Genomic DNA, 25,596 nt, shown 5'->3' with positions numbered 1-25,596 from the left:
GGCGCGGAGCGGGGGGCGCGGAACGCAGGCGGAGGCGCGGAGCCGCGCAGGGGCGGCGGGCCCGGCCCGGCTCGGCCCGGCTCAGCCCAGCCCGGCTCGGCCCAGCCCGGCTCGGCCCAGCCCGGCTCAGCCCAGCCCGGCTCAGCCCGGGCGAGGATGCGGGAGGGGCGGCCCGCGGCCCCCGCTGCCCGCCCGCGCTGCCCGGGCGAGGGGCGCCCGCCCCGCCGCCACCATGAAGAAGCAATTCAACCGCATGCGCCAGCTCGCCAACCAGACCGTGGGCAGGTAGGGATGAGGACGGGCCCTGCCCTCACCCTGCCTGCTCCCTGCCCTGATCCTGCATCCTAGCGATGTCCTGCCTGCCCCACTGCGCCTGCATCCTGCCCCCTCTCTGCCTGTTCTGCTGCCCCTGCTCCCTGTACACTCGTGCCTGCCCCACTGCCCCAGACCTGCACCCCACCTGTGTCCTGCCTGCCCTACTGCCACTCTACATTGCCCAGTCCCTGCCTGCTCCACTGCCCCTGCTCCCTGCCTGTACCCTGCCACCCCACGGCCACTAATCCCACCCCCTGCCCGCTCCCTCCCTGCCCCACTGCCCCTGCGCATCCCCCGCCCACCCACCGGGCTGCCTCCTGCCACCCCACTGCTCCTGCTCCCTTCCTGCACCCTGCCTGCTCCCTGCCCTCTTCCTGCTGCCCCTGTTCTTCCCACACTGCCCACCCTGCTGCCCCTGCCTGCCCCACTGCCTGTGCGCCCAGCCCTCAACCTTCCTGCTCCCTGTGTGCCACTTGCCCTGCTGCCCTCATCCTGCCTGCTCCCTGCCTGCTCCCTGCCTGCCCCACTGTCTGCCTGTTAACCCCTGCTTGTCCTCCTGCACACACCCTGCCCCACTGCCCCCTTGACCTGCCCCACTGCCCCCTTTATCTGCTGCTCCCCTGCCTGCCCCACTGCCCTTTCCCTGTGTCCCAGGGTCACCTGCCGTCTGGACACCTCAGCCCTGGTGCTGTCGGGTGGCCCACTGGCTTGCGCCACCCCAGCACCCATGGGTGGCCCTGGCTGGCTGTGGGGCAGGGGTGCAGGGGGTGCACTGGGGCGTGGGTGGAGGGGCCATGCCCACGGGGATGCCTGTGTGTGCCAGTTCCCAGCTACACACAGGGTTTGGTGGTGGCTCTTGTGTAATTCCTGGAGATTTTGCAGCTGGGGGGACTTTATTTATGTTTTCATTCCCAGTGCGGCACTGGGGCGCTGGCACTGCCACGGCTGGGGTGTCGGGCTCAGCATCCCCTCCTGGAGTCGAGGGCTTGAACTTCTGCTGGTGTTCCCCGCATCCCCCCTCACCGTGTCCCCCATGGTTATGGGGACACTGCGCTGGCTCTACATCCCCAGCCAGGCTGGAGGGGGTGGGTGGCAGCAGCTCCTGCCCCAGCACACGGGCACAGGGCTGGGGTGGCCGCAGGACACCATCCCGGGGCTGCAGTGGCTGCGCGGGAGCGTGGTGCAAGAATAGGATGTGGGAACGCGGTTTGGGAGCGAGCTGCTGGAATCCAGCGCGGGAGCGTGGTGTGGGAATTCGGTGTGGGAGTGCAGTGCGGGAGCAAGCACGGTGTGGGAATGTGGTGCGGGAGCGGTGTGCGGCGGCACGGTGCAGCGGCACAGCGGCAGGAACATGGTGCGGGAACACGTTTGGGAGCGTGCTGCAGGAATCTGGTGCGGGATCACGGTGTGGGAGCGTGGTGTGGGAACGTGGTGTGGGAACGTGGTGCGGGAACACGGTGTGGGAACATGGTGCAGGAATATGGTGTGGGAATGCGGTGCAGGAACATGGTGCTGGAGCACGGTGTGGGAGCGCGGTACAGGAACCTGATGCAAGAACGTAGTGTGGGAGCACTGTGTGGGAGTGTGGTACAGGGAACATGGTGTGGGAGACCAGCTCCCTTGGGGGAGCAGCAGGAGGAGGCTATTTTGAGGACACAGCATGTGAATATCCCCTTGTGTCTGCACTGGGCTGTGTTTGCTCTCCGGACAGGCGGAGGGGGTTTGATGCGTCTCCAGCGCGGCTGGGGGCTGCAGGGGAGGGAGGGCTGTCCCCAGGTCCCTCCACCGCGGCGTGGGAGACGTGAGCCGGGCACTGCTCGCACGCCTTCAAAATGGTGCCGCTGCCGAGGCGAGCATCCTCATCCTCCTTCCCGCATCCCTGGGAGCGCGGGGCCGCGCCGGGTCCCTGCGGTGCCCGACTGGCAGCCTGGGGAGCGGGGATGGTGGCCGGGGGGGCTCGGAGCCACTAAACCCCTAATCCTCTTAGGGGCTCGCTGCGACGGCGGCTCGTGACAGTGCCCTGGCACGTCTGCTGCCTGCAGGGCTGCCTGCGCTGCCGGCTCTTCAGGCTGGTTTAACGGGGTGGGGGTGTGGGCCCCTCTTTGCTCAGCACTGGGATGGGGTGGCTGGAGGCTCCAAGGGCTCCGCAGGAGCTCAGGGACCATCCTCTTCCTCTGCCTGTCTGTCAGTCCTGTCTGGAGCATGGGCTGACTCTTTATCCCTCTTCTCCACTGCAGAGCCCTGAGCAGCCTTCTCCAGCTGGCTGGAAATAGAGAATAATAGATGGGAATAAGGAATAACAAGGAATAATAAATGGAAATAAAGAATAATTAATGTAAATGAGGAATAATTAATGTAAATGAGGAGTAATGAATGGAGATTAGGAATAATAAATGAAAATAAGGAATAATAAATGGAAACAAGGAATAATAATAGAAACTTGGTGTTTTGTCTCCCCTGGGAGCAGCTCACTGAGATCCCGTGGCAGGGGACAGGCAGGAGGAGCCTTTGTCCCTGCGAGGCGGCCACAGCTGGCACTTGTGCGGGGGGGCGGGGCGGGTGGCCAAGGGACAGGGTCACCTGTGCAGGAACAGCAGAGATGGGCCGGGCTCAAGGTTAGGGCTGGGGTCAGGGTTAGGGTCAGGATCAGGGTCATCCAGGGCCAACCGGAGCAGACCGTGCTCTGCTGTGCCCTGGGCACTTTATTTATGTTGTTTAGGTCGTTTCACCAGATACAAAGAACTGGGGATGCTCATCCCAGCCCAGACCTGTGCTTCATACCCAACCTTCGGGAGAATTACTGCCCCTGGTCTTTAGGGGGCCATAATAGCTCCATAGGGTGCAAAAAGGGAAGAGAAATCGCTAAATGGCTGTAAAACATTTTGAAGATGCTCCCTGCAAAGCACTTTAAAAAACCAAATTCTATTTATTCACCTGTTCCGTTGGCAGGAGCTCGTGTCCTCGCCTCGAGGCCATGGGACCGTGCGCACATACGTGTGGCAGCGCTGGCTCCAGCAGCAGAAGAACCCCATGAATTTTCTAGAATTGGCTCAGTATGATTTGTTTTCCCCATCAGGAATAAAACAGGCGCATGGGGATGGGGAATGGCACGGCGGTGCTGCCGAACGGGGGTACACTGGGAGGGACACTATGGGGGACGCTGGGGAGGACAGTGCCGCTGTCAGCGGGGGTTGTTCTGTCCTCCTGGTCCTTTCTGAGCATCCCCAAGCCGTATCCCTCATGCCGGGGGACAGCAGTGGCTTTTCAGAGTGCACGTCACTTTGGCGGCTCTCAGGGCAGATGATTTTCCAAGCACCAGGACGTCTGCATGTAAATGTAAAGCCTTTAAGTACCGAGGTTTTATTCTTGGTGCAGCAAGAATATTCTGCAAGGAACAGGGATGTCTTATTCTGCGTGTATGAAATAAGGACAGAGGGAATAAAACCACCACCTGGGATGTTTCCGAGGGGATTTGCAGGAGGGAACAACGCGCTTTAAATAGCTGGTTTCCCCGTCTGCACTTTGGGCTGCTGGGGCTCACCGTCAGCCGACCCTCCTTGGGTTTTTGGCTTTACCGAGTGCCGCCGCACCCCTCAGATGGTGCCAGCAGCATCCTCACAGCCCGGAGGATATTTTTATCCTCCTGGCGAGGCGGCAGCGCTGACAAACTGCAGTATGCATGGAGCAGCCTGAAGGTTTTGTCCTCGCAGCAGCAACCTCCGGGCCCCAGGCTTTGTGGAGGCTTTGCCGTGATTTTCAAATGGGGACTGCAGTGTGGTCAGGGTGGAACCCTGGGGTGGGTTTTCCTTTGCTGGGGATGCACCAGGAGCAAGGGAGATGAGGAAAAAAGGCTTTTCTGCCTTTAAAACTCCATCCCCCATTTTGCCTTGAGTCCTTTGGTTTTCCCAGTGGTGGGCAGAAGGACGGAGGAAAGCTGGACCAGCCTTCCCCACTCCTTTCATCCCACTTTTCCAGCCTGGCTTGGTCAGTGGGCGAGCTGCTGGGGCGACCCTGGCCCCGTGCCCGCTGGGTGGGCATTGCCGCCCTCAGCTGTGGCTTTGGGACACAGGGACCGTCACTCTGAGTCACCCGCTGGGGCAGGACACGCCTGGGCTGCGCTGGAAGAGGCGCCGGCGGGGCCGTCTCACCGCGTCTCGCTGGATGTTGCAGCTCGCAGTTGTCTCCCCGAGGGATCTGAGCAGCGATTTGAGGATATAAATATTTGATGTTTCGCTTCTCGTCTGCTAAAAACGCACTGGAAAAAAAATCCGCGGCCCTGTTTGGCCTCTGCTGGATCCTGGTTACGAGCCGTCGGGCTGCGTGTCCCCGGGGACGTGGTGGCTGGAGCGCTCAGCCGGTGCCGGCGCTGGGACAGCATGGTCCTTGGAGCAGTATCCAGCCCAGAGCGCAATGCCCAGCGCTTCCAGGGGTTGCCCGGATGAGACCCAAGGGGCTTCCACCTCCATCCAGCTGCGTGGTTGAACCTCACCACACCAGCCTCACCTCTGAGCTCTGGGGGCTCAAGGACCTTGTGTTTTCCCGCAGGTACCAGCCCCCAGGCACGTGTGGCGGCACAGGAGGGGGATGCAGCAGGACCGGGATGGAGCCGGGCACCATCCTCATCCCCGTGTGGGATGGCAGGACATACCCGTCCAGGGGGGTTAACCCTCCTGCTGCGGGATGACCTTGGCCGCATTTTTGTGCCTCCGTCTGCCCACGAGGCTATTTTTAGGCTGGAGCAAACAGAAATCGGAAGACACGGCTGGCATCAGTACTTCAATAGTGAAGACATATTTATGGGCATGTTGCAGCAAAGGGGTGGCCAGGCATGGGGGCGAAAGGGGTGTTTTGCGCAGGAGGCATGGGCAAAGGCCTTCTCAGGGCATCACGGACACTTGACCTCCAGAGACACGTCCTGGCTCCTGCCCATCCGCACACCAGCCAAAGTGTTGCCTGAGTTGGGTGTCGTGGTTTTCCCATTCAGACAGAATATCACCGTGAAATCCCCGTCATGCTTTGAGTTTTGCTGGCTCAGGGTCAGATCCAAGACGGGGAGCTCCTTGTCTTGGGTGGTTTGAGCATCAGAAGGGGGATGGTGGTGGGGACACAGGGTGGATGCTGGCGATGGATGATCCAACGAGATAGAGATATCTGACATTGGGAGATACTCCAGAGAAGCACCAGCTTTGCTATAACTCCCCAGGTCAAGACACTGGCAGCTCATGTAGTATTTATTTGGAAATCAACTTAATTTGCTTGATTGGTGTTGATTCCTGCTGGCAGCAATTAGTTTTTTGCAGAAGTGAACGCCCAACCAAATTGCAGCTGCATTCCCTGCTCGTTTGCTTTCAACTCTCCATATTAATTGTCCTTTTCTTCTGGCTGTTTGCAGGGATGTGAGTGCTGACTGAGGCTGAGCATTGTCTGGATTTGTGCTGAGAGAAACAGCTTCAGGGTGGAAATCTGGAGGGGAAAGGGAGGAATGAGTTTTTATTTGCCTAAAGGAAAGATGAAAGTGCTGAAAGCCAGTAATCTTGTCTGCCTCGCTAAGGGTTGCTCCCACAGGATGCATGTAACTCCTAAGGCATAAAGTTTTGGGGGATTAGGGACCAGCCAGGGAAATTGCGGGGTCCCTGCCTCTTCTTCTGGGTGCTGTTGTTTGCTGAGGTCACCTTGCATAAGCAAAACCAGTTTCTGGTTCCCCAAGAAAGGCTGTGGCTCAGTGGGGGAGCTCTGAGACACAAGGCTGGAAACACCCACATGAAAATGAATGGGTGAAAGGAATTGCCCAGAGCTGACACTGGTTTAAACTGGTGCATAGAAATGCTGAGGATGGACTGGTGGGTGCTGGGGTGGACTGGAGGGGCTGGGGGTTCATTGCTTGGGAGCAAGATGCCAGGCTGGAACAGAGAGAGCATCTCTGCTGGAGCGCGACGCGTTTCCCAGCGTCAGTTGCATCCGAACTGGTTCCTCTCAACGCTATTGATGAGTTTCTGTAGGGCTGCAGTTCAGAAGCAGCACTGTGCTTTGGGCTCCCGCGTGGTCTGAACTGAGCACTTGAGAGCAAACCGGGAGCTGGGGCTCCGGAATCCCAGGGGGTTCAGCGAGTGGGTCTGCCTGGGGATGGCAAGCCAAGGTGAGAGGGCCTGGGGGGGACGTGGGGACGCACAGCTGTCCGTGGGTGGGATGCTAAGGTGAGCATGATATGGGGAGGGAGAATAAAGCACAAACCAGAAAGGTTTGTTGAAGAGGAAGGGCCGAGCCCGCTGAAGGTGCTTTGCCAAAATCCTCGAAAAGATGCTGCCAACTGGCTCCAATATAAGGCAAGTGGGATGATATTTCTCCATCCCCCCGGGTGCCCCAGGGAAACCCCTGGGTACCAGGGAGGTGACACTGGGACACCAGGATCTCCCTGAGCATCTCTGAGTGCCGGCCAGGGCTCAGCACCCAAAAAACACCCTACCCAGGCAGGATGGAGCCTGGGGGGAGCAGGAGAGTCTCCATGTCCCCAACTGCTCCCTGGCAGGACACGCACGCTGGTGCTTTGCCGCCAAGCGTCACCTGCTGCAGGTTCGCAGGATGGCTCATAAAACCATCTAAGCTCCTGTGAAACCATATTATCTTTAGACTGAGACTTTAGAAACATAACGGATATAATGGGATTTCTCCTGGTGGCATTAGCACGGAGGTGTAATGCAGCATGATGTCAGTGCAGTAGGATGACGTTATTTTTCAGTCTTTGCAGAAAACGTGACCATGCGGAGCAGCCTGGGCTGGGCGCTCTGTGGGTTTGGAGGCACTACCAAGTTCTCACGCTCCTGGATATTATTTGCAGTTTTTGCAGTGCTGCTGGTGCAAGTGCAGAGACAAGGGCAATTATTTGTATTTATTTGATACATTCTTGGAAATTAATAAGGAGCTTTAGAGGGGGTTTCAGGACGTTGGTCAACAGGACTGTGCGTGGGTACAGGAGCAGGATCTGTCTCACCTGCAGCTGCTAAACCGCATTCGGTGGAGCCGGGACCAGGCTCTTGGCCGTGGCTGCTGGTGGCATCACCCGCAGGGTCCAGGTGCCCCAAGGCAGGAGACTTGTCCCCTGCTCTGGCTTTCCAAAAACACCCTGTGGTGGCTTCTGGGGACACACGTTGCCCTGTTCCGCACAACAAGGCGTGGGAGCAGTGGGATGCCTGGGGACGTGGTACCTGCTCCCGCTGCCACAGGTGACACCAGAGTGCCACATCCAGCCCTGTGCCACTGCGGCGTGTCCCCGAGACCACAGAGAGAGCCCCATCCCCATCACAAGCCGGAGGGGAGGAGGGAGCATCCCGGCTCCTGCAGACGCCAAAACCAGGCAGGAAAAACTGTGCTCCCGCTGTGTGCCTGTCACTCCACCCGGCCCTGGGCGGCTGTCGAGTGGCTCCAGCAGCCTCTGTGGTTGTTCCTGTCCATTAGATGCTGCAGACTTCTTTTGCCCCCGTTTTTAAAGCCAAGTTAATCTCTGGCAGGCCCCACAACCCAATGGAGCATCCCGGGACGTGGCAGGGCTGGCGCAGGTGTCCGTGCCGGGGCTGTGGGTGCGGGACACTGAGATTTCTCATGCTGATGATGTGCTGATAAGCAAAACGATGGCAGATTTTTGTTATCCTGTTTGAAATGTTGTTTTCTGCTTCCAAAATGTGTGTGAGAGCGTAGCACGTGTTGGTTTGTGGCTGCTGGGAGAGAGATGTGCTGGTGTAGGACTATGGGATGTGCAAAGCCTACCCAGCAGCTCGGCTGGAAGAGGGGAAAACATGCTAAAAACATCACTTTTTGGGGGAGTGTTTTCCCAACAGTGCAAGGATGCAGGGACTTGGTTCTCCTCCAGCCTTTGTGAAGTTTGGCAGCGATTTCTGGGGTGCAGAGCAGCGATGTGTGCTGGCGCTGCCTGCGCGTGGGTGCGCGCTGCTCGCCTGCTTCCCTGCCACCTCCTCCTTCGGGATGCTAAATATACCCCGAGCAGGGAAGTGGGGACGGCCGCGGTGGCTGTGCCAGTGAATATTTGCTGCTCTTTTCCCCGTTTCTGCTAATTCTGCAGCTTTTTCAGCCCTGTCTGTAAATGATAGCAGAGGCGATTTGCAGAAGAGGAGGAAAACCTGCTCCCAGGTGGCCAGCACATCACTGGCATTTCAGATAGAAGATATAACCATGCGTTCATTTAACCCCTTTCTTTTACAAAGAAACAAATAAAATAAATAGCACTTTTTTCATTTTTAAAACCAACGTCAGATTTAGCGCAGTTAATTTACACTTTTTAAACGTCTTTGGACACTGTGTACTTGGGGATGAGCCCACAGCCCAAGCCTGGCCCTGCCTGGTGCCGCTGCTGCTCTTTGAACCCGGCTCTGCTGGTGCTTGCTCCTTGTGTCCTTTTTCAATACTTTACTTAGTCTCTCAAAGCTGAGAAAGCAGCTTGGACAGCAGAAAGCATCCAGGGCTCAGGCGGTAAAGGTGTTATTTTAAGAAAGATGAGAGCACCAAGCTTTTGTTACTTGTTAATGAATTTTTAGGGACTAATTGACTACATCACAGTTCTGCCCAAGCGCATCTTGACGGAGGTCATTTTTCGAAGAGAAATGATGCGTTAAAATGGTAAAAAACAAACAAACATAAAGAAATGAGTAAATGATCCAGAGTGTGATGGTTTAACTAAGCCTGAGCAGCCGTGGGGCTGCGCGGGCAGGGATGCTGCGGGGCCAGGGAGGGTCTGGCAGCAGGTTTGTGTCTCTTCCTGCATCCGCGGCTCCTCCCTAGAACAGACAGCGGTAACACGAGCTCTGGAGCGGTAAATCCGCTCCGACGAGCAGCAGGGAGGGTTGCGGCGAAGCCCCGGGTGGCAGCTGCCGCTGCAGATTCGGTGGCTGCGTCGGAGCGAAGCGGCTCAGTCGTGCAGATGGGTTGTGTCCTTGAAATCCCCGGCTCGGCCCCGGGAGCTGCTTGTGTGCGTAGATACACCCGCTCCTCCGCGTTCTGCTGGGAATCTAGCATCCCTGTTCTGCTGAGGATGATGGAGGAGTAAGAGGGAGGTGAGGGGAGGACCCTGGGTTCTGGCATGGTCACAGTGAGCCATGAAGATGCTCCATCCCTTGCTTATTTAGGAGATGAGGTGATGGCTGGTGGACCCAGAGAGCTGTAAATCACCGGCTGCATCCGGATGGCAGAGCACGTTCAGCCGTGCCCGGTACCGCAGCGTGCAGCCCTGGCACTGCCGCCTGTGCCGGACCCTTCGCCAACACTGAGTGTTCTCTCTTGTCTCGCAGGGCTGAGAAGACGGAGGTGTTGAGTGAAGATCTCCTGCAGGTGAGATGCTCTGCAGCTGGTCCAACCCACCCTGGGTGCCCGGGTACCCACCCGTGGGTGTGGGATGTGGCAGCTGGTCGGCGCCGCGGTGCCCGGCGGTGATGAGAGGAGCTGAGAGGAGGCTGGGAGCGTGGGAAGCGGCATCAACTCCCTCCCACACGCCCTCCCAGCCCTTTCCCAGCCTGGTTTTCAGGTCAGCTGGAATCTGATCCAGTCTTGGCTCTGTCAGGATGGCGATGTGATACCGCTGGCCGGATTGCGGGCACCCGGGTCTCCCATCTGTGCTGCAGAACCTGCCCTGGGGGGCGGTACGTGTGACAGCAGGGGACAGTTCCCAAAGCTGATGGGTTGAGTTTCCCATAAAGCTGATGGTTTGGGCGACTTCAGCAAAACAGCCCAAGCCAAAAAGCTCACGTGGTGCCCTGGAGCACGGCTGTGATGTGGCAGGTCATGGTCTCTCGGGGACATCTCAGCTTGGTGCGTTTTGCTCCAGAGATGGAGGCAGCTGAGAAGGTGCCAGCAAAGGGGCATGAATTCCCAAATCCACCACTGCATTTATGAGGTTTCCAACTCACAGATTCTCTAAATCATGACTGGTAACTCGGGCACAGATGAGCAAAACCGCTGCCCAGCCCTCGGCGAGGGTGCTCACCTTCCTCTTCCATCACGGTGCAGTGGCAGCCAGGCCGGCTGCTGTTGGATCCACTTCAAAACCTTATTTTGAGGGTAAATTGGTGTATTTCTACCTTCCGGCTTGGGAATTTGGTGCATGCCGTTGCTATCAGGTAGCAAATTGTGCAGGAACAGCCAGCAAACCGGAGTGCAAGGATGCTGGTGACAGGAGGCAGCGACCTGCGGGTGACAGTGGCTGCAGAGTGACCTTTAACTCCTTCTGGCCACCACAGCACAGAATGAGAGACTCAGAGAATCCTGGGTTGGAAGGGACCTCCAGGATCATCTGGTCCAACCTTCTTGGCAAAAGTGATGACATGTCCTGCTGTCCCCAGGGATGGGCAGGGCGCATGATTTGTAGATCATATATACGAATAGTATGCATACTTTATATAAAAATTATATATATATATATATACACACATGTCCATGTATATGTTGAAAGGATCATGTATATGTTGCAGAGATGGCAAAGGCTGCTCTGCCTCAGCTGGGCATCATAGAGATCTATTAGTTATATATATAAAATATTTTTATATATAGTGTCTAACACATATTATTGTTATATTAGCATATATAATACATATGATTATATAGCTATAAGTGCAGTGGCAGAGGGCAGCTTGGCTGCAGTGCCAGGCTCTGCGAGGTGCCTCCAGGACTCTCTGTGGCCTCAGCGCTTCCCACGCTGCCCCCGGGCAGGGAGTATTTTGTTTTGCAGATCATTTCCCAAGATTTCAAACTTCAGGGACTTTTTTGTTTCCAGACTTTGAGATTTCCATGTTTTCCCTGAGTCTCTCAGCTTTGGTTTTCAGCAGGTCTTGGTTGCTGATATTTAATGTCTCATCTCGCTGAGTTTTGGGATTAAATTGTTAATTTGTTCAATGCAGAGGCAAATAAGCAATTTCCAGCCCTGCGTTGGAGCTGCAGCCGGTTTGGTTTGTCAGACACCTCCTGCCCTTGCCCAGGGACATGTGGCTGCTCTGGATCTGGCCCTTGGGGTTGCGATGGGGCAGCATCATCCTTGTGAAACCTCAAGGCATCCCTGCCCGCGGGGGTGCTGGGCTCCGAGGCCATTGCATCCAATACAGCAGCAATTAAAATGGCTTTGATTGACCGGCAAGAAGTCCCTTATGTCCCTGCACGGTGGGTGCGGGACCAGGCGGGACACCCCGGTGATGGGCAGCGCTGTCCGCAGGTGGAGAAGCGGCTGGAGCTGGTGAAGCAGGTCTCACACAGCACCCACAAGAAGCTGACGGCATGTCTGCAGGGCCAGCAAGGCGTGGACGCCGACAAGCGCTCGGTGAGGCTGCGGCAGGGCCGGGGGGCTGGGGGACGGTGCGGTGGGGAACGCAGCCCTGTCTTTGCAGAAGAAGCTGCCGCTGACCACGCTGGCACAGTGTTTGATGGAGGGATCGGCTGTGCTGGGCGACGACTCCCTGCTGGGGTAAGGGGGCCTGGCTGCTCTGCTGCAGCTGGGATGATGCTGGGATGTTGTTGCTGAGAATTGCTGTGGTTCTCTCTCTGTGGTGTCGGACAACGAGGGGTTTCACAGCGGTGTCAGAGGGGCTGGGATGCTGGTGTGATCTTGGTAGTCATAGAATTATAGAATCACAGAATGGTTTGGGTTGAAGGGACCTTCCCAGCTCCCCCAGTGCCCCCCTGCCATAAGCAGGGACATCTTCACCAGCTCAGGTTGCTCAGAGCCCCGTCCAGCCTGGCCTGGGATGTCTCCAGGGATGGTTCATCCACCACCTCTCTGGCCAGCCTGGGCCAGGCTCTCACCACCCTCAGGGCCAACAGTTCCTCATGTCCAGCCTGAATCTCCCTCCTTTAGTTTAAAACCATCACCCCTTGTCCTGTTGTAACAGACCCTGCTCACAAGTCTGTCCCCATCCTTCTTACAGGCACCTTTATAGTCCAGGAGTTTTCTTTATTCTTCTCCTCCTTGTGATAAGTTGGGGTCCTTTAGTCACACACTATATAATATAATCTATATTAAGAAAGTCCGTACGATTTCTGACTATAATTAGTACAAAAGTCAGGAAACGAGATTTTCCTAACACGCAGGATGCCCACAGTCCCTGCACTGCCACCCTCCCTCCATCCCACTGCTGCCACCCCCAGGGGCTTTGGGTGACCGTCACCCACACTGGTGGGTGTGGGATGGCTGCCTGTCCCCTGTGGTGCCCAGCGCTGCCGCTGCCCTTGCAGGAAGATGCTGCGGCTGTGCGGGGAGGCGGAGGACAGGCTGGCGCAGGAGCTCATCCACTTCGAGCTGCAGGTGGAGCGGGACGTCATCGAGCCCCTCTTCGTGCTGGCTGAGGTGAGCGGTGGGTAGGGGTCCTGGGCTCAGGGTGTCACCGTGCTGGGGACTCACACCCCAAACAAGCCCGGGGAACACAGGGTTTCGCTGCTCCAGCGGTGTGTTTGGTTCCTGGCTCCGGTGAGTGACTTTTCTCTCGGAGCCGTTTGCTGGAGCTTCCCCTGGGGCAGCGTTTGCTCCATCGCTGGGCTGCTGTGTGGCCATCGTCCCCCCAAGCTCCACTCTTGCTGCCCGTGCTCCTTTCTGCCTCTCCTGAAGGCAGAGGTACTAACACTCTTATTTCTGACCCATTCTTGTTTGATATATTATATAAAGTTTTTCCCCCTTTTCCCCTCTGCTGCCAACTTTGTTTTTCTATTTCACCCAACACTTTTTGGCCCCACTTTAACATCTCACAAAATGTCTTAGGCTTGGTTCTGATTTTCTTTTCCCCAGCAGAAACAAGAGCTTTATCACTGTGCTGATGTTCAGGGCTTTCAGCCTTTTCTGTCTCCTTTTCCAAGCGGTGTCTGTGCATGGGGGCTTCATATTTGCTGTCCCTAAAAGCCCTTTTCGTGCCTTCCCCCCGCTCCCCAGTGCAGGGAGCTTTGGTCCCCCAAGGATGCTCCTCTTGGGGATGCGGGTTCTACAGTCAGGGATGTCAGGGGGGTGACACAGCCCAGGTGGGGACATGGAGGAGGGACAAATGGTGCCATCTCCTTAATGATGTTAAACTAATGAGCTCCATCCTTATCCACCAGGCTGGCACCAGCCCAATCTTGCAGTGTCACAGTCAGGTCCCCCCTGTCCCTGTCACCTCTCCAGGGTGTTTATCTCCTCCCATTCCTGTGTGTTGCTGCAGGTGGAAATCCCAAATATCCAAAAGCAGAGGAAGCACTTGGCAAAGCTTGTGCTGGACATGGACTCCTCCAGGACACGGTAAGAAGCAGCTTCAAAGCTGCTTTATAAAACAGAAAAACTCCCAAGTGATGGGTAGCGCCAGAGAGGGCACGTCCCATAGCCCTGGTACCACAGCTCCCTTGGGACAATAAGTCTGGGCCGTGTCACCATGTGCCTTGAAGCCAAGCTCTGTGATGAGCCAAGATTTCTGCTCATCTGCAGAGTTTGCAGATCCCTTTTTCTTGCCTGTACTTTTTACTGGCACAAATCTTTATTTTTTTCCTCTTTTCCCTACCTGGGTGAGTTCTTACATGAGCTCAAAGAGCCGGGTGCTCCTGCGGCTGTAGAGTAGTGCTGGGATGGCGCAGGGCTGTCCCTTGGGATTGTTCTGTGTCCCAGACACTGTGGTGGGACTTTGGGCTGGACTCTGGCTTCTGTCATTGAGTTGGCCAAGCCCTGGGGAGAGGTCTGGGAGGTGTCCGTTGTCCCCAACATCATGTCCAGGCTCTTCTATCACCTTCCTCTCTCCTCCTGCCTGGATGAGGCTCGTTCTACTGAAATAAACTGCTTTATCAGAGCTGGGTGCATGCAACTGGTTGCGGGGAGTGGGGATGCTGAGGTTGGGAGTGGGTGCTGCACCCCATCCTGGGTTGGGACCATCTCCATGGGCTCAGCCCTGGGGACCGTGGTGGCCTTGGCTGAGATGGGGCCCTGGGTTCCAGACACTGCTCTGCGCAGGTCCCCGTCCCCCCGTGACAGCCCTGTCTTCTCTCCGCAGGTGGCAACAGTCGGCCAAGTCCTCGGGTCTGGCCAGCAACCTGCAGCCCTCGGGCGCCAAAGCCGACGCTCTGCGGGAGGAGATGGAGGAGGCAGCCAACAGAGTGGAGATCTGCAGGGTACCGGGGAGCCACTCCTTGCTGGGATGGGGAGACCTTCGGATCCCGGGGACCGCAGAAAACCTGCAGCCTTTCCTCTTATCCCGGTCTTCACCCTCTTGGGTTTTAATTTGTGCTGGGATGTGCAACCTTTGGCTGTGGCTTGTTTCCAACTAACTCCTGTTGTCACTGAGCTGGTCCCTCCCGGTGGCCTCAGAAAGGGCCATCATGGTGGCATCAGGGTGACACGAGTGGGACAGTGACTAATTCTCTGCTCTCTGCAGGACCAGCTCTCGGCTGACATGTACAATTTTGTGGCCAAAGAAGTAGACTATGCAAACTATTTTCAAACCGTAAGTGCCACCCGTCCCCACGAGACTCCTCTGTACCAGGCCAGGGGGTGACAGCTGGTGCCATCTCCCCACAGCTGATCGAGGTGCAGGCAGAGTACCATCGGAAATCCTTAGCGCTTCTGCAGAATGTTCTGCCACAGATTAAAGCCCAGCAGGGTAAGTGCCCGTGGGCTCTGTCCCGCTCCTACCCATGAGGCCAAGGGCTCTGTGTCACGCCGGAGCCGTGCGGGGCTTCACCGTGGTGGTGAGCGGTTGCGTTGTCACCCTGTGGCGTGGTGCTGGGTTTGCAGCTGAGCATTCTCCCTGTGCTCCACAATCTGCATCCCACCTGTCCTGGCACTGGAGAGGGCATCCCATCCCGTCCCCATCTTATCCCATCCTCATCCCATCTCATCCCATCCCTCTCAGTCGCAGGGCACAGGATCCAACCAGCGTCCTGGGGATGGGGGGAGGAACCTGCCAGCATATTGAGCTCAACACAGGGTGGGGAACCCAGCGCCAAGGTGGGATCTGGGAGCTTCGCTTTGCAGCTTGGGGCTGGGACACCGAGGCTGGGGACAGCCCCACACGATGGCCCGAGGACAGCGCGTTTCCCGGGGCAGGGCTTGGGGTGCTGCCATCACTGCAGCACAGCAGGGAGTGATTTGTATTCTATTTTTTTCTCTCAATCCCACAAAATATTCCTGCCTCAAACTGTGATGGAAGAAGGGGGAATATATTGCAAAGGTTTGCCTGTGATTGCTCCCTCCGGAAAACATTATCCAGCCCCTTTGAAAATGTCCTGTGTGGTGACTGGAAAACATTTTGTTTGGATTTCATCTTTAAAAAGCCCTTCCCGAGCCACCCAGGACAGCGGTGTGGGGTCCTGTTGTTTTAACAACATCCACGTGGAATATTCTGCTGCCAAAATGCTGTGATCCAAGCACCTTTTTGGGGAGGGGATGCTGGATCCAGTCCTGTCCCCTCCTGTCACCCCCTCTGCCCGTCACAGAGGCGTGGATGGAGAAGCCGTCCTTTGGGAAGCCCTTGGAGGAGCACCTGGCCGTCAGCGGGCGGGAGATCGCCTTCCCGGTGGAGGCGTGTGTCACCATGCTGCTGGAGTGCGGCATGCAGGAGGAGGTGCGTCCGCGCCCCACCACCTGCCGCTGGCCATGATGGAGGGGGATGAGGAACCGGGGGGCCTTTGGGGACATCGCCGGTCCCAAAGCTTCTCTGATACCTTCCTGTGTCCTCTGCAAAGGGTCTGTTCCGAGTGGCTCCCTCGGCCTCCAAGCTGAAGAAGCTGAAGGCTGCACTGGACTGCTGCGTGGTGGACGTGCAGGAGTACTCGGCTGACCCACACGCCATCGCAGGTACCGCTCCTCGGTGCGGGGGTGCTGTGGTGGCCCCTGCAGCCCACAGGCACTGACCCAGAGGGTGGTCATTGCTGGTGTGGGGTCTAGTTGGAGGCCAGTAATTAGCGGTGTAGTTGGTACTATGTGTGTGATTAACATCTTCATGTTCATTGGAACAGGCTGCCCAGGGCAGTGGTGGAGTCACCATCCCTGGAGGGGTTGGACAGTCGGAGATGAGGTTCTCAGGGACATGGGGCAGTGCCAGGGTTGGGTTATGTTTGGACTTGATGATCTTGAGGGTCTCTTCCAACCCAAATGATTCTGTGATTCCCCTCTGCTGAACACTGGGGAGGCCCCACCTGCAGCGCTGGGTCCAGTGCTGGGTGCAACAAGAGAGACCTGGACATAATGGAGTGTTCAGTGAAAGGCTGTGAAGATGCTGAAGGGCCTGGAGCATCTGTCCTAGGAGGAAGGGCTGGAGGAGCTGGGACAGTAGGAGCAGAGAAGGCTCAGGATGGATATAAAGCCATGCAGGGAGGGTGCGAAGCAGCACAGACCTCTTTCTGGTGGTGCCCAGTGCCAGGACCAGAGGCCATGGGCACCAGGTGAACCATGGGAGGTTCCTTCTGGACATCAGGAGACACTTTGTCACTGTGTGGGTGACTGAGCACTGGCACAGGTTGCCCAGGAAGGTGATGGAGTCTCCATCCTTAGAGACACTCCAAAGCCATCAGGACATGGTCATGGGCAACCAGCTCTGAGTGGTCCTGCTGGAGCAGGGCGTGGGACCAGGGGACCATCTAGTGGTCCCTTCCCACCTCACCCCTTCTCTGATTTGTTCCAAAGCCTTTGAACAGCAAAGACAGAGTGTACAGGAGGACAAATGCAGGTGCAGAGATACAGCTCTTGGTGGCAGTTGGGACATTTAGGAGTTGCCATCACCGAGGAGCACAAAACCCAACCCATATGTCCCCTCCAGCCAAGGGCTTGAGCTGCACTTTTGGGCACAAGTGAGGAAGAAAACAGGGATGCAGTTGTAATCTGAGGTGACCTCAGGGCCCTGGTGACACTAATGAGGGTGGTGACACTAATGAGGGTGGTGACGCTGATGAGGTGATGCTGATCAGGAGAGACTCTGTGGGAACCTCCACCAGGCTGGAGGGACTAACGGGTGCTGGGGGACATGTGGGTGGGGAGGGTTGGGAGTCAAAATGCTGAAGAGCAAAACTGCTTGGTTACTGCTGGCCAGTGCCACCCGCAGCACCTCCTACTTTGCTGAGCCCTTGTCCCCCGTGTGTCACAGGAGCCCTCAAGTCCTACCTGCGAGAGCTGCCAGAGCCCCTCATGACGTTTGAGCTGTATGAGGAGTGGATCCAGGCCTCCAAGTGAGTCTGGGGCATCTCCACCACTCCTCCGTGACACGGGGGGTGGCATCTTGGGTCCCCATGGATGGTCTGGGGGTCATGAGTTATTTCTGATGTGGCTCACAGCATTTGGGATGTTTCCTCTGGAATCTGAGAGCCTGGAGGGTTTCAGTGATGCTCCTTGAACATCATGGCTCCCAGCAGCAAGAGTGACCTCAATGTCCCCCATGGTGTCCCCACCATGGTCCAGAGCACCCTGGGCGAGGTGGCTGAGCTCTCTCAGCAGCTTAGGGTGAGCCCTTGGTGCCATTTCTGGACAGGTGTGCTGACCCTGGGGACAGCTGGCCAAGGGAGCTCCCACCTGCTTTGCTGGGGTGCTCTGCACCCTGGAACCCCCAAACCCGGCAGGATTGGGCCAGCTGAGGTGGCACCAACCTGTGCCACCACGGGAGGTGACAGAGGGGCAGAGAGCGGTAGGAAAAGGAGCATCACTTTTGGGGTGGGACCCACCTCGATGGTATCTGAATATGGATCTGACCATGTCCCCCACCTGCCCTGGGAGTGCTGGAGCGCAGCAGGGACATGGTGGTGGCTCAACGGAGGGAACGGTCCCCAAGGGTGGCACATGGGGGAGAGGGCTGTTGTTTTGGGGGACTGTTTGCAGTAATTTCCCCTTCCAAAGCGAATACATCCCCAAAAGACAAACCTTGGGGGGACTGCACAGAAGTGAGGAGAGGACCAGTATCCACCCTGCAGCTGAACGATTCCCTTCTCATTTTGCCTGAGTTTTGGGGGTTAATTTACTGACATAATGTTGGCAGCAGCCCAAGGGTCTGGCTGGGTCCCCAAAGGCAGGGCTGCAGGGGTCAAAAGCCCCAGGGTGGGTTGGGGATGGGGATGAGCCTCTCGCCCACCTCTCCGCAGCATCCCGGAGCAGGAGAAGCGGCTGCAGGCTCTCTGGAGCGCCTGCGAGAAGCTGCCCAAAGCCAACTACAACAACATCAGGTGAGCCTGGGGACAGTGGGACCCGGGGAGGGGACAGGGCAGCTGTGATTCTGATACACCGACACATCTTGGCTCTGCTTTCCAGGTACCTGATTAAATTCCTGGCCAAGCTGACCGAGTACCAGGACACAAATAAAATGACACCGAGCAATGTGGCCATTGTGCTGGGGCCCAACCTCCTCTGGCCACAGGCGGACGGGTAAGGGATCCGTTTGTGCCACAGGGATGCTGGGGATGGAGGTCGAGGGGGCAAAAATCCCACCGGGAATAAGGCCAGGCTGTGGTGAGGTTGCTGAGCTGCTGCCCACCACCTCTCAGGAACATGACGGAGATGATGACAACTGTCTCGCTGCAGATCGTGGGCATCATCGAGCCGCTCATCCAGCATGCAGACTGGTTCTTCCCCGGAGGTAGGCTGTGTCCCTTGGCCATGGCGGGGGGGTGGGCTCTGGGGGACTCCCCGGCCCTCCCTGGGGAGCGGGAGCTGAATCACAGCATCCCAAGCTGGTGTTGTCTGAAGGGACCTCTGCAGATCCCCCAGTCCAGCCCCTGCTCACGCAGGGTCACAGAGCAGATCACACAGGTGGGTCCAGGGGGTTTGGATGTCTCAGAGAAGGAGACTCCACACCCGCTCTGGGCAGCCTGGGCCAGGCTCTGGCACCTCCCAGCAAACAAGTTTCTCCTCCTGTTCAGATGGAGCCTCCTGTGCTTCAGTCTGTGCTCGTTGCCCCTCACCCTGGCGTTGGGCACCACTGAACAGAGTCTGGTCCATCCTCTGACACCCACCCTGAGATATTGATCCCATTGATCAGACCCCTCTCAGCTTCTCTTCTCCAGCTCAACAGCCCCAGCTCTCTCAGCCTTTCCTTGTAAGAAAAATGCTCCAGACCCTCAGCATCTTTGTAGCTGGACTCTCTCCAGTAATTCCTTGTCCTATTGTCCTTCTGCTGAGCTTCCATATTTCTTTTCACCAGCCCCCACTTGCCTTGGTTTGGTTGGGGCTCAAGGGGAGATCTGGCAAGACTCATCACAGCAGTGAGCCCAACCAGCCGCTCCCGCACCCCCTGAGAATTCCTGCAGTGCCAATACCCACATCCCACCCCTCGCTGAGGACCCACAACCCAACATCGCCCCTTCTCCTTTCTTCCTGCACTCCCCAGACATTGAGTTCAATGTGACGGGGAACTACGGCAGCCCCATGCACGTCAACCACAACGCCAACTACAGCTCCATGCCCTCCCCGGACATGGACCACGCCGACCGGCGGCAGCACGACCAGGCTCGGCGGCCCCTCAGTGTGGCCACAGACAACATGATGCTGGAATTTTACAAGAAGGATGGGTAGGGTCTCCGCAGGGCCAGGGTTTTGGGAGAGGGAGACAGTGGCATTGCCATCACCCTTGGTGGGAGTGGCACTGAGCTGGTGGATGTTGGGTGCTCCTGGGGTGGGAGGACCCCCCTGCTCTCCTGCTCTTGGGAATGCTCAGGTGAGCACAGGGCTTGATGTCTGTCCCCAGCCTGCTGGTGATGGCAGTGGGGTGGCCTGTGCCATGATGGGGTCAGATGCCCTGGTGTCCCCAAGGTCTGTGGGCTCTGCTCCTGGGGAAAGCTCTGCACTGTGCATGACCACCCCCATGCATCTCACAGGGACAGCAGCCGGTCAGGTCGGCTCCAAAAAACACCCCCAGGGCTCTCCCCATCTCCAAAAAACGTTCCCAGGGCTTTCCCCATCACCAACATAGCCTGGTCCCTGCTGTGCCCCCTGCCCCCTCCCTCAAAGCCCCATGACCTCGCAGCTCCTTTTCCAGGCACTGTGCTCTCACCCTGTGCATTGTATGGTTTTAGGGCTATTTTTTACACTAATAATCATGTGTTTCTGCCCATGCAGCCTTAGGAAAATCCAAAGGTACTGTATCCTCTGCAGTGGTGCTGGGAGGATGCTGGGTGGTTGCTGGAAGGATGCTGGGTGGTTACTGGGAGGATGCTGGTACCTGTTGGTACCTGGGGAAGGGGGAGGTGGCTGATGGGTCCCACACTGCCACCCCCACCCTGTTGCCGTGGAGGTTCATTCCCAGCAGCTTCCCGGTGGAAGAGAAGTTCTTAGGGACCAGGCACCCCAAAGGAGCCTTGACACAGTGCCAGCGGTCCCTTCCCACCAGGCTGACAGCCTGTCTCTGTGTCCCCCCCAGCATGGGCGTCAGGGTGATGGACACCTCGTGGGTGGCTCGCCGAGGCACCTCGGGGGTGCGCAAGGCATCATCCACCCCACCGGCCGCTCAGCCCCCCGCGCCGCCCGCCGAGCTCCCCGCCGTGCCCCACTCACCCATTCCCGAGCAGTCACCGGATATTTCAGCCACCCCCTCCCCACCTCCCACCAGCTTCGGCTTCCCCCCAGGAGCCGAGCGGACAAGGTAAGGCCACCGGCACCCCCGTGTCCCCAGCCTGGGTGTCATCTCTGTGTGTGAATCAAGCAGCAAAACAACCCCACAGCCATGCTGGAGGCAGCAGGAGAGGATGCTCCGCATCCCAGGCAGAGGAGCAGCAGCCCAGGGACAGTGGGAGCAGAGGATGCTCAGCATCCCTGGGAGAGGAGCCACATCCGGGGGGCAGAGGATGCTCAGCATCCCTGCAGCCACCACAGTGTCCCTGTCCCGCCGGACCTGTGCTACCTTCAGGGATTTTCCTGTGGGTCCCTTGTCTGTCTCACTTTGGGTGTTGCTGGGCTGTAGTGAAATTTGGGCTGGAGGTGCAAGGAAAAGACTGAAGGAGCCCAGAGTCCCCCAAGCCCTTCCTCTGCCCACAGTCTGTGTCTGGCTGTAATTTGTATGGGCCAGATATGAGAAAGCACCTAAATTCCACTTTTCTGCCCCCAAAAGAGGAGCTGAGCACTGCAGCAGCCTGCAAGCCGGGCTCTGCCCTGGGGTGCACCCATGGGTGGGGTGGCAGCCCTGGCTGGGGTCATGCTGTGGATGGGACGAGGTGGGGGGATTTCAGCACCGTGAGGGCTCCACCACTGCTCTCCCCTGTCCCCCCCTCGCCAATGCTTCTGCTCTTTTATTATTTTTCCCTCCTTTTTTGTTCTTTTGCCTCTTTTCTGCCGTTTCTGGACATTTTGCAGCAGGGCTAACCTGGTGTCTGCCTGGCTGGATGGCGGGTGCAGCCGCCCCCGCCCCGAGGACGAGCGGGTCCCCCTGTCCCCCCACTGCTGGCCCCGTCCCCTCTGGCCGGGCTGCACCCGGAGCCTTCCCCCGCCCCGCTCCTCCTCCTCGCCGCTCAGTCCCCTCCCCCCCGCCCAGCCCTGCGCCCCCCGCTGCTCCCGCTCCCCCTGGCACTGCTCCCCCATCTGGCTCCCCCCCGGGCCGCCCCCCCGGGGCAGCCGCCCCGCCGCCCACGCCGCGGGACTCGGCCCGGAGAGGTAACGGGGAACCGCACCGGGGTGGGGGGGGGAACCTGTCACCGGGGGCCCCGCGCCCCGCAGCCGGGCTGGGCGCCGAGAAACACGCGCTAAGGCGGGAGCGACCCCCCCGGCCCTGCCCGGGATGCGCGGGGGGGCAGCGGGAGGAGCGGCGGGGGGGGCGGGGGGGCAGGACCTCGCGGCTCTGCCGCCTTCCTTCCCTATTTTTTTTGCTTTTCCTTTTTCTATTTTTTATTATTAATTTTATTTTAATTTACATTTTATTTTCATTTGGATTTTAATTTGAGGGGGTTCCATTTTTTTAAATTCATATTTTTATTTTATATTATTTTATTTTCCTTTAATGTTTATTCTTTTATTTTTCATTTTATTATTGCATTCCATTTTTTGTTTCTAGTTCAGATCTTTTTGTATTATTTTGCATTATATTCTTTTATTTCTATTTTCCTGTTCAAGTTATTTTTATAATTTTCTTTTCCTTGTTTCTTTTCTTTTCTTTCTTTTCTTTTTTCTTTTCTTTTCTTTTCTTTTCTTTTCTTTTCTTTTTCTTTTCTTTTCTTTTCCTTTTCTTTTCTTTTCTTTTCTTTTCTTTTCTTTTCTTTTCTTTTCTTTTCTTTTCTTTTCTTTTCTTTTCTTTTCTTTTTTTCTTTTCTTTTCGTTTTTTTCTTTTCTTTTTTTTTTCCTTTTCTTTTCTTTTCTCTTTTCTTTTCCTCTCTTTTCCTCTCTTTTCCTCTCTTTTCCTCTCCTCTCTTCTCCTCTTCTCTTCTCTTCTCTTCTCTTCTCTTCTCTTCTCTTCTCTTCTTTCTCCTCTCCTCTCCTCTCCTCTCCTCTCCTCTCCTCTCCTCTCCTCTCCTCTCCTCTCCTCTCCTCTCCTCTCCTCTCCTCTCCTCTCCTCTCCTCTCCTCTCCTCTCCTCTCCTCTCCTCTCCTCTCCTCTCCTCTCCTCTCCTCTCCTCTCCTCTCCTCCTCTCCTCTCCCTCTCCCTCTCCCTCTCCCTCTCCCTCTCCCTCTCCCTCTCCCTCTCCCTCTCCCTCTCCCTCTCCCTCTCCCTCTCCCTCTCCCTCTTCCTCTTCCTCTTCCTCTTCCTCTTCCTCTCCTCTCCTCTCCTCTTCTCTTTTCTCTTCTCTTCTTTTTCCTTTAATTCTATTTTTCCTTTTTCATTATTTGATTATTTTTATTGTTTACTTTTTTTTTAAATTTTGCATTATTTTATTTCAAATTGTTTATTTTTATTCTTCTTTTTATTATTATTTTGTCTTCTTATTTTCTTTAAATTTGTCTTTAATTTCCTTTTTACAAGTATTGTTATTTCATTGCTGCTCTTCTCCGGTCCGTTCTCTCTCCGCTCCATTTCCGCCCGTCTCCCCCCAGCACTTTAAAGCCCAAGGAGCTCTCCCCCGGGCCTGGGCAGCCGCCGCCTGCCGCCCCCCCCGCGCCCGCCGAGCAGAGCCCGCACGCCCCGCGCAAAGGTAGGAGCGGGGCGGGGGGTGTGGGGGTGTACGGGGGTCCCGCTCGCTGTGACCCCCCCGCACCCTGACCCCCCGTGTCTCTCTCGCAGTGGCCAAGAAGCTGGCGCCCATCACGCCGCAGGGGGGGACACAGCCCTCCCCCGCCAGCCTCTCCCCCACGCCCCCTAGCACCCCCTCCCCTTACGGCCCCCCCGCGCCCTCCCCGGGGCCCTGCCTGTTCCCCCCGCAGCCCTCCCCGCCCCCCCCGCCGCCTCCCCCGCCCCCCCCGCTCCTGCCCCCGCCCGCCAGCACCGCCCCTAAGTCTCGCCCCACCCCCAAAACGCGGCCCCGCCCCTCGCTGCCCCCGCCCCCCCAGCCTCCCCCTACCCCCGCCCCCCCCCAAACCCCGGAGCTGCCCCGCACGGACACCGCGGGGGACGGAGCCCTGACAGGTAACCCGGGGGGGCGGCTGCTGGTGGCCCCGGGTTCGGTGGTGCTGGTGGCCCCGGGAGGGTGGCAGTGTCACTGGAAAAGTGGAACTGTCACCAGGAAGGTGACTATGTCCCCTGGAAAAGGTGGTGATGTCCCTGAGAAGGTCACAGTGTCCCCAAGAAAGTGGCAACATCCCTGGGAGGGTGACAGTGTCCTCAGGAAGGTGACAGTGTGCTCGAGAATGGTAGCATCCTCGGGAAGTTGGCTATGTCCCCAGGAAGGTGGCATCCTCCCTGGAAAGGTGGAACTGTCCCCGGAAAGGTGATGATGACCCCAGGAAGGTGACAGTGTACAGTGGCAACATCCTTGGAAAGTTGGCTGTGTCCATGGGAGGGTGACAATGTCCCTGGAAAGGTAGAAGTGTCACTGGGAAGGTGGCAGCATCCTCAAGTGGAAGGTGGCAATGTGCTCAAGAAGGTGGCAATGTCCCTTGCAAGGTAATAATGACCCTGGGAAGGCAACAGTGTCCCCAGGAGGGTGGCAATGTTTCTGACATGGCAGAACTGTCCCCAGGAAGATGGCAGTGTCCCATGGAAGGTGGCATCATCCCCGTGGAGCACAAGCCAATGCTGCTGTCCCAACCTCCCTGTCCCTGGGGTTTGTTGCGGTGTGTCCCCACGGTGTCCTCGCAGCAGTGGGGCTGTTGGAGGGGACAGTCAGGGGCATGCTTTGGAAGTGCCAGGTGGCGTCAGGGACACCGTGGGACACAGAGGCTGGGGGAGTGAGGGCACAGCTGGGAGCCCCTGGCTCTGGCCAAGCTGGGCATGGGGACTCTGCTCCTCTGGGGACCTACGAGATGGGGACAGCCCAGGTGACACTGAGCCCCTGTGGACCCCGCAGAGCCAGGCTGCACTGTTCTCCAGGGGGGCTGCGGCCCTGGCACCAGTGCAGCCCCAATATGGCACCTGCACAGGCAGCATGCGGGGACATCAGTGCTGGTGTCACAGGCTCTGGCCAGGATGGGGTGGCACAGAGCAGGAAGCAGCAGTGACATCCCTGCTGGTGGCACTAACATGGTACCAGCCCTGGTGAGGCGTCCTGCCGCAGTGTCCCCCATGGCTCTGCCCTCCCGCAGGTCTGCTCCGTTTTGAGGTCCCCTCGCTCCATGTCCCCCCGGATGCCACCATGCGCCGGGACCCGCCGGAGGCATCGCAGAGACTCTCGGGGCTGCAGCAGCAGGAGGAGGAGGAATCGGAGAGCACAGCTCTATGACAGTGTCCCTGGCCCCCAGCTCACCCATGTGGCACCCAGGGGCCAGCACCGGCCACCGGCACCGAGGGCCACCGGCAAGGCACCCAGTTTGGGGGTGGTCGCTGCTCTTTATTTCATTTTTTTTTCGCCTTATCCAAGACTTTGCCTTTCAACTGGGTGCCTGTGCCTCCTCTCCCACCCCCACCCCGCAGCACCCACGGTCCTGCGGTGATGCCACCGTCTCCTCTGTGTCCCCATGGTGGGTGGCGCTGGGTACCGGCCAGGTTACAACGAGCTTGCCAGCGCTTTGCAGCGGAATTTCATTTCTTTGGCTTCTTCCCCCTCCGCTTGTTTGCCGGAGCAGGACGGGACCTGATCAGCAATAACCTGGGGATGCAGGATGTGGCCCCCTGGGCTCTCGGGGTGCCGGTGGGCGAGGGCATGCATCCCTTGGCACCCGCTGTCCCCATGGGTTGATGGCTTTGGTTGTGCATGTGAAGAGAAATTAACCTTTTATCCTTTCCAGAGAGACAGAAGAGAGATATATATATATATCGGCAGAGATATATATATTATATATTTGTATATATAT

General features: G+C 57.5%; 1 protein-coding gene across 1 annotated transcript; it reads left to right on the top strand.

Annotated features, from left to right (window-relative positions):
* Positions 1-232: 232 nt before the first annotated feature.
* ARHGAP44 (Rho GTPase activating protein 44) lies at positions 233-25,025 on the top strand (the record flags this gene model as incomplete). Its single annotated transcript, XM_080356625.1, has 21 exons — positions 233-285; positions 9,612-9,651; positions 11,522-11,626; positions 11,694-11,770; positions 12,538-12,649; positions 13,491-13,567; positions 14,307-14,424; positions 14,688-14,756; positions 14,831-14,912; positions 15,748-15,875; positions 15,997-16,108; positions 17,394-17,475; positions 18,379-18,459; positions 18,545-18,658; positions 18,778-18,869; positions 19,620-19,800; positions 20,348-20,365; positions 20,649-20,870; positions 23,245-23,342; positions 23,432-23,773; positions 24,889-25,025. The coding sequence occupies 21 exons, from the start codon at positions 233-235 to the stop codon at positions 25,023-25,025; spliced, it is 2,340 nt and encodes a 779-aa protein (XP_080212751.1).
* Positions 25,026-25,596: the final 571 nt, after the last annotated feature.

The sequence above is a fragment of the Nesoenas mayeri genome (assembly GCF_963082525.1).
Source record: "Nesoenas mayeri genome assembly, chromosome: 19".
In the NCBI taxonomy this organism is placed as follows: Eukaryota; Metazoa; Chordata; class Aves; order Columbiformes; family Columbidae; genus Nesoenas; species Nesoenas mayeri.
The sequence above is the reverse complement of the archived record's forward strand: the minus strand, read 5'-3'. Positions and strand labels throughout refer to the sequence as shown.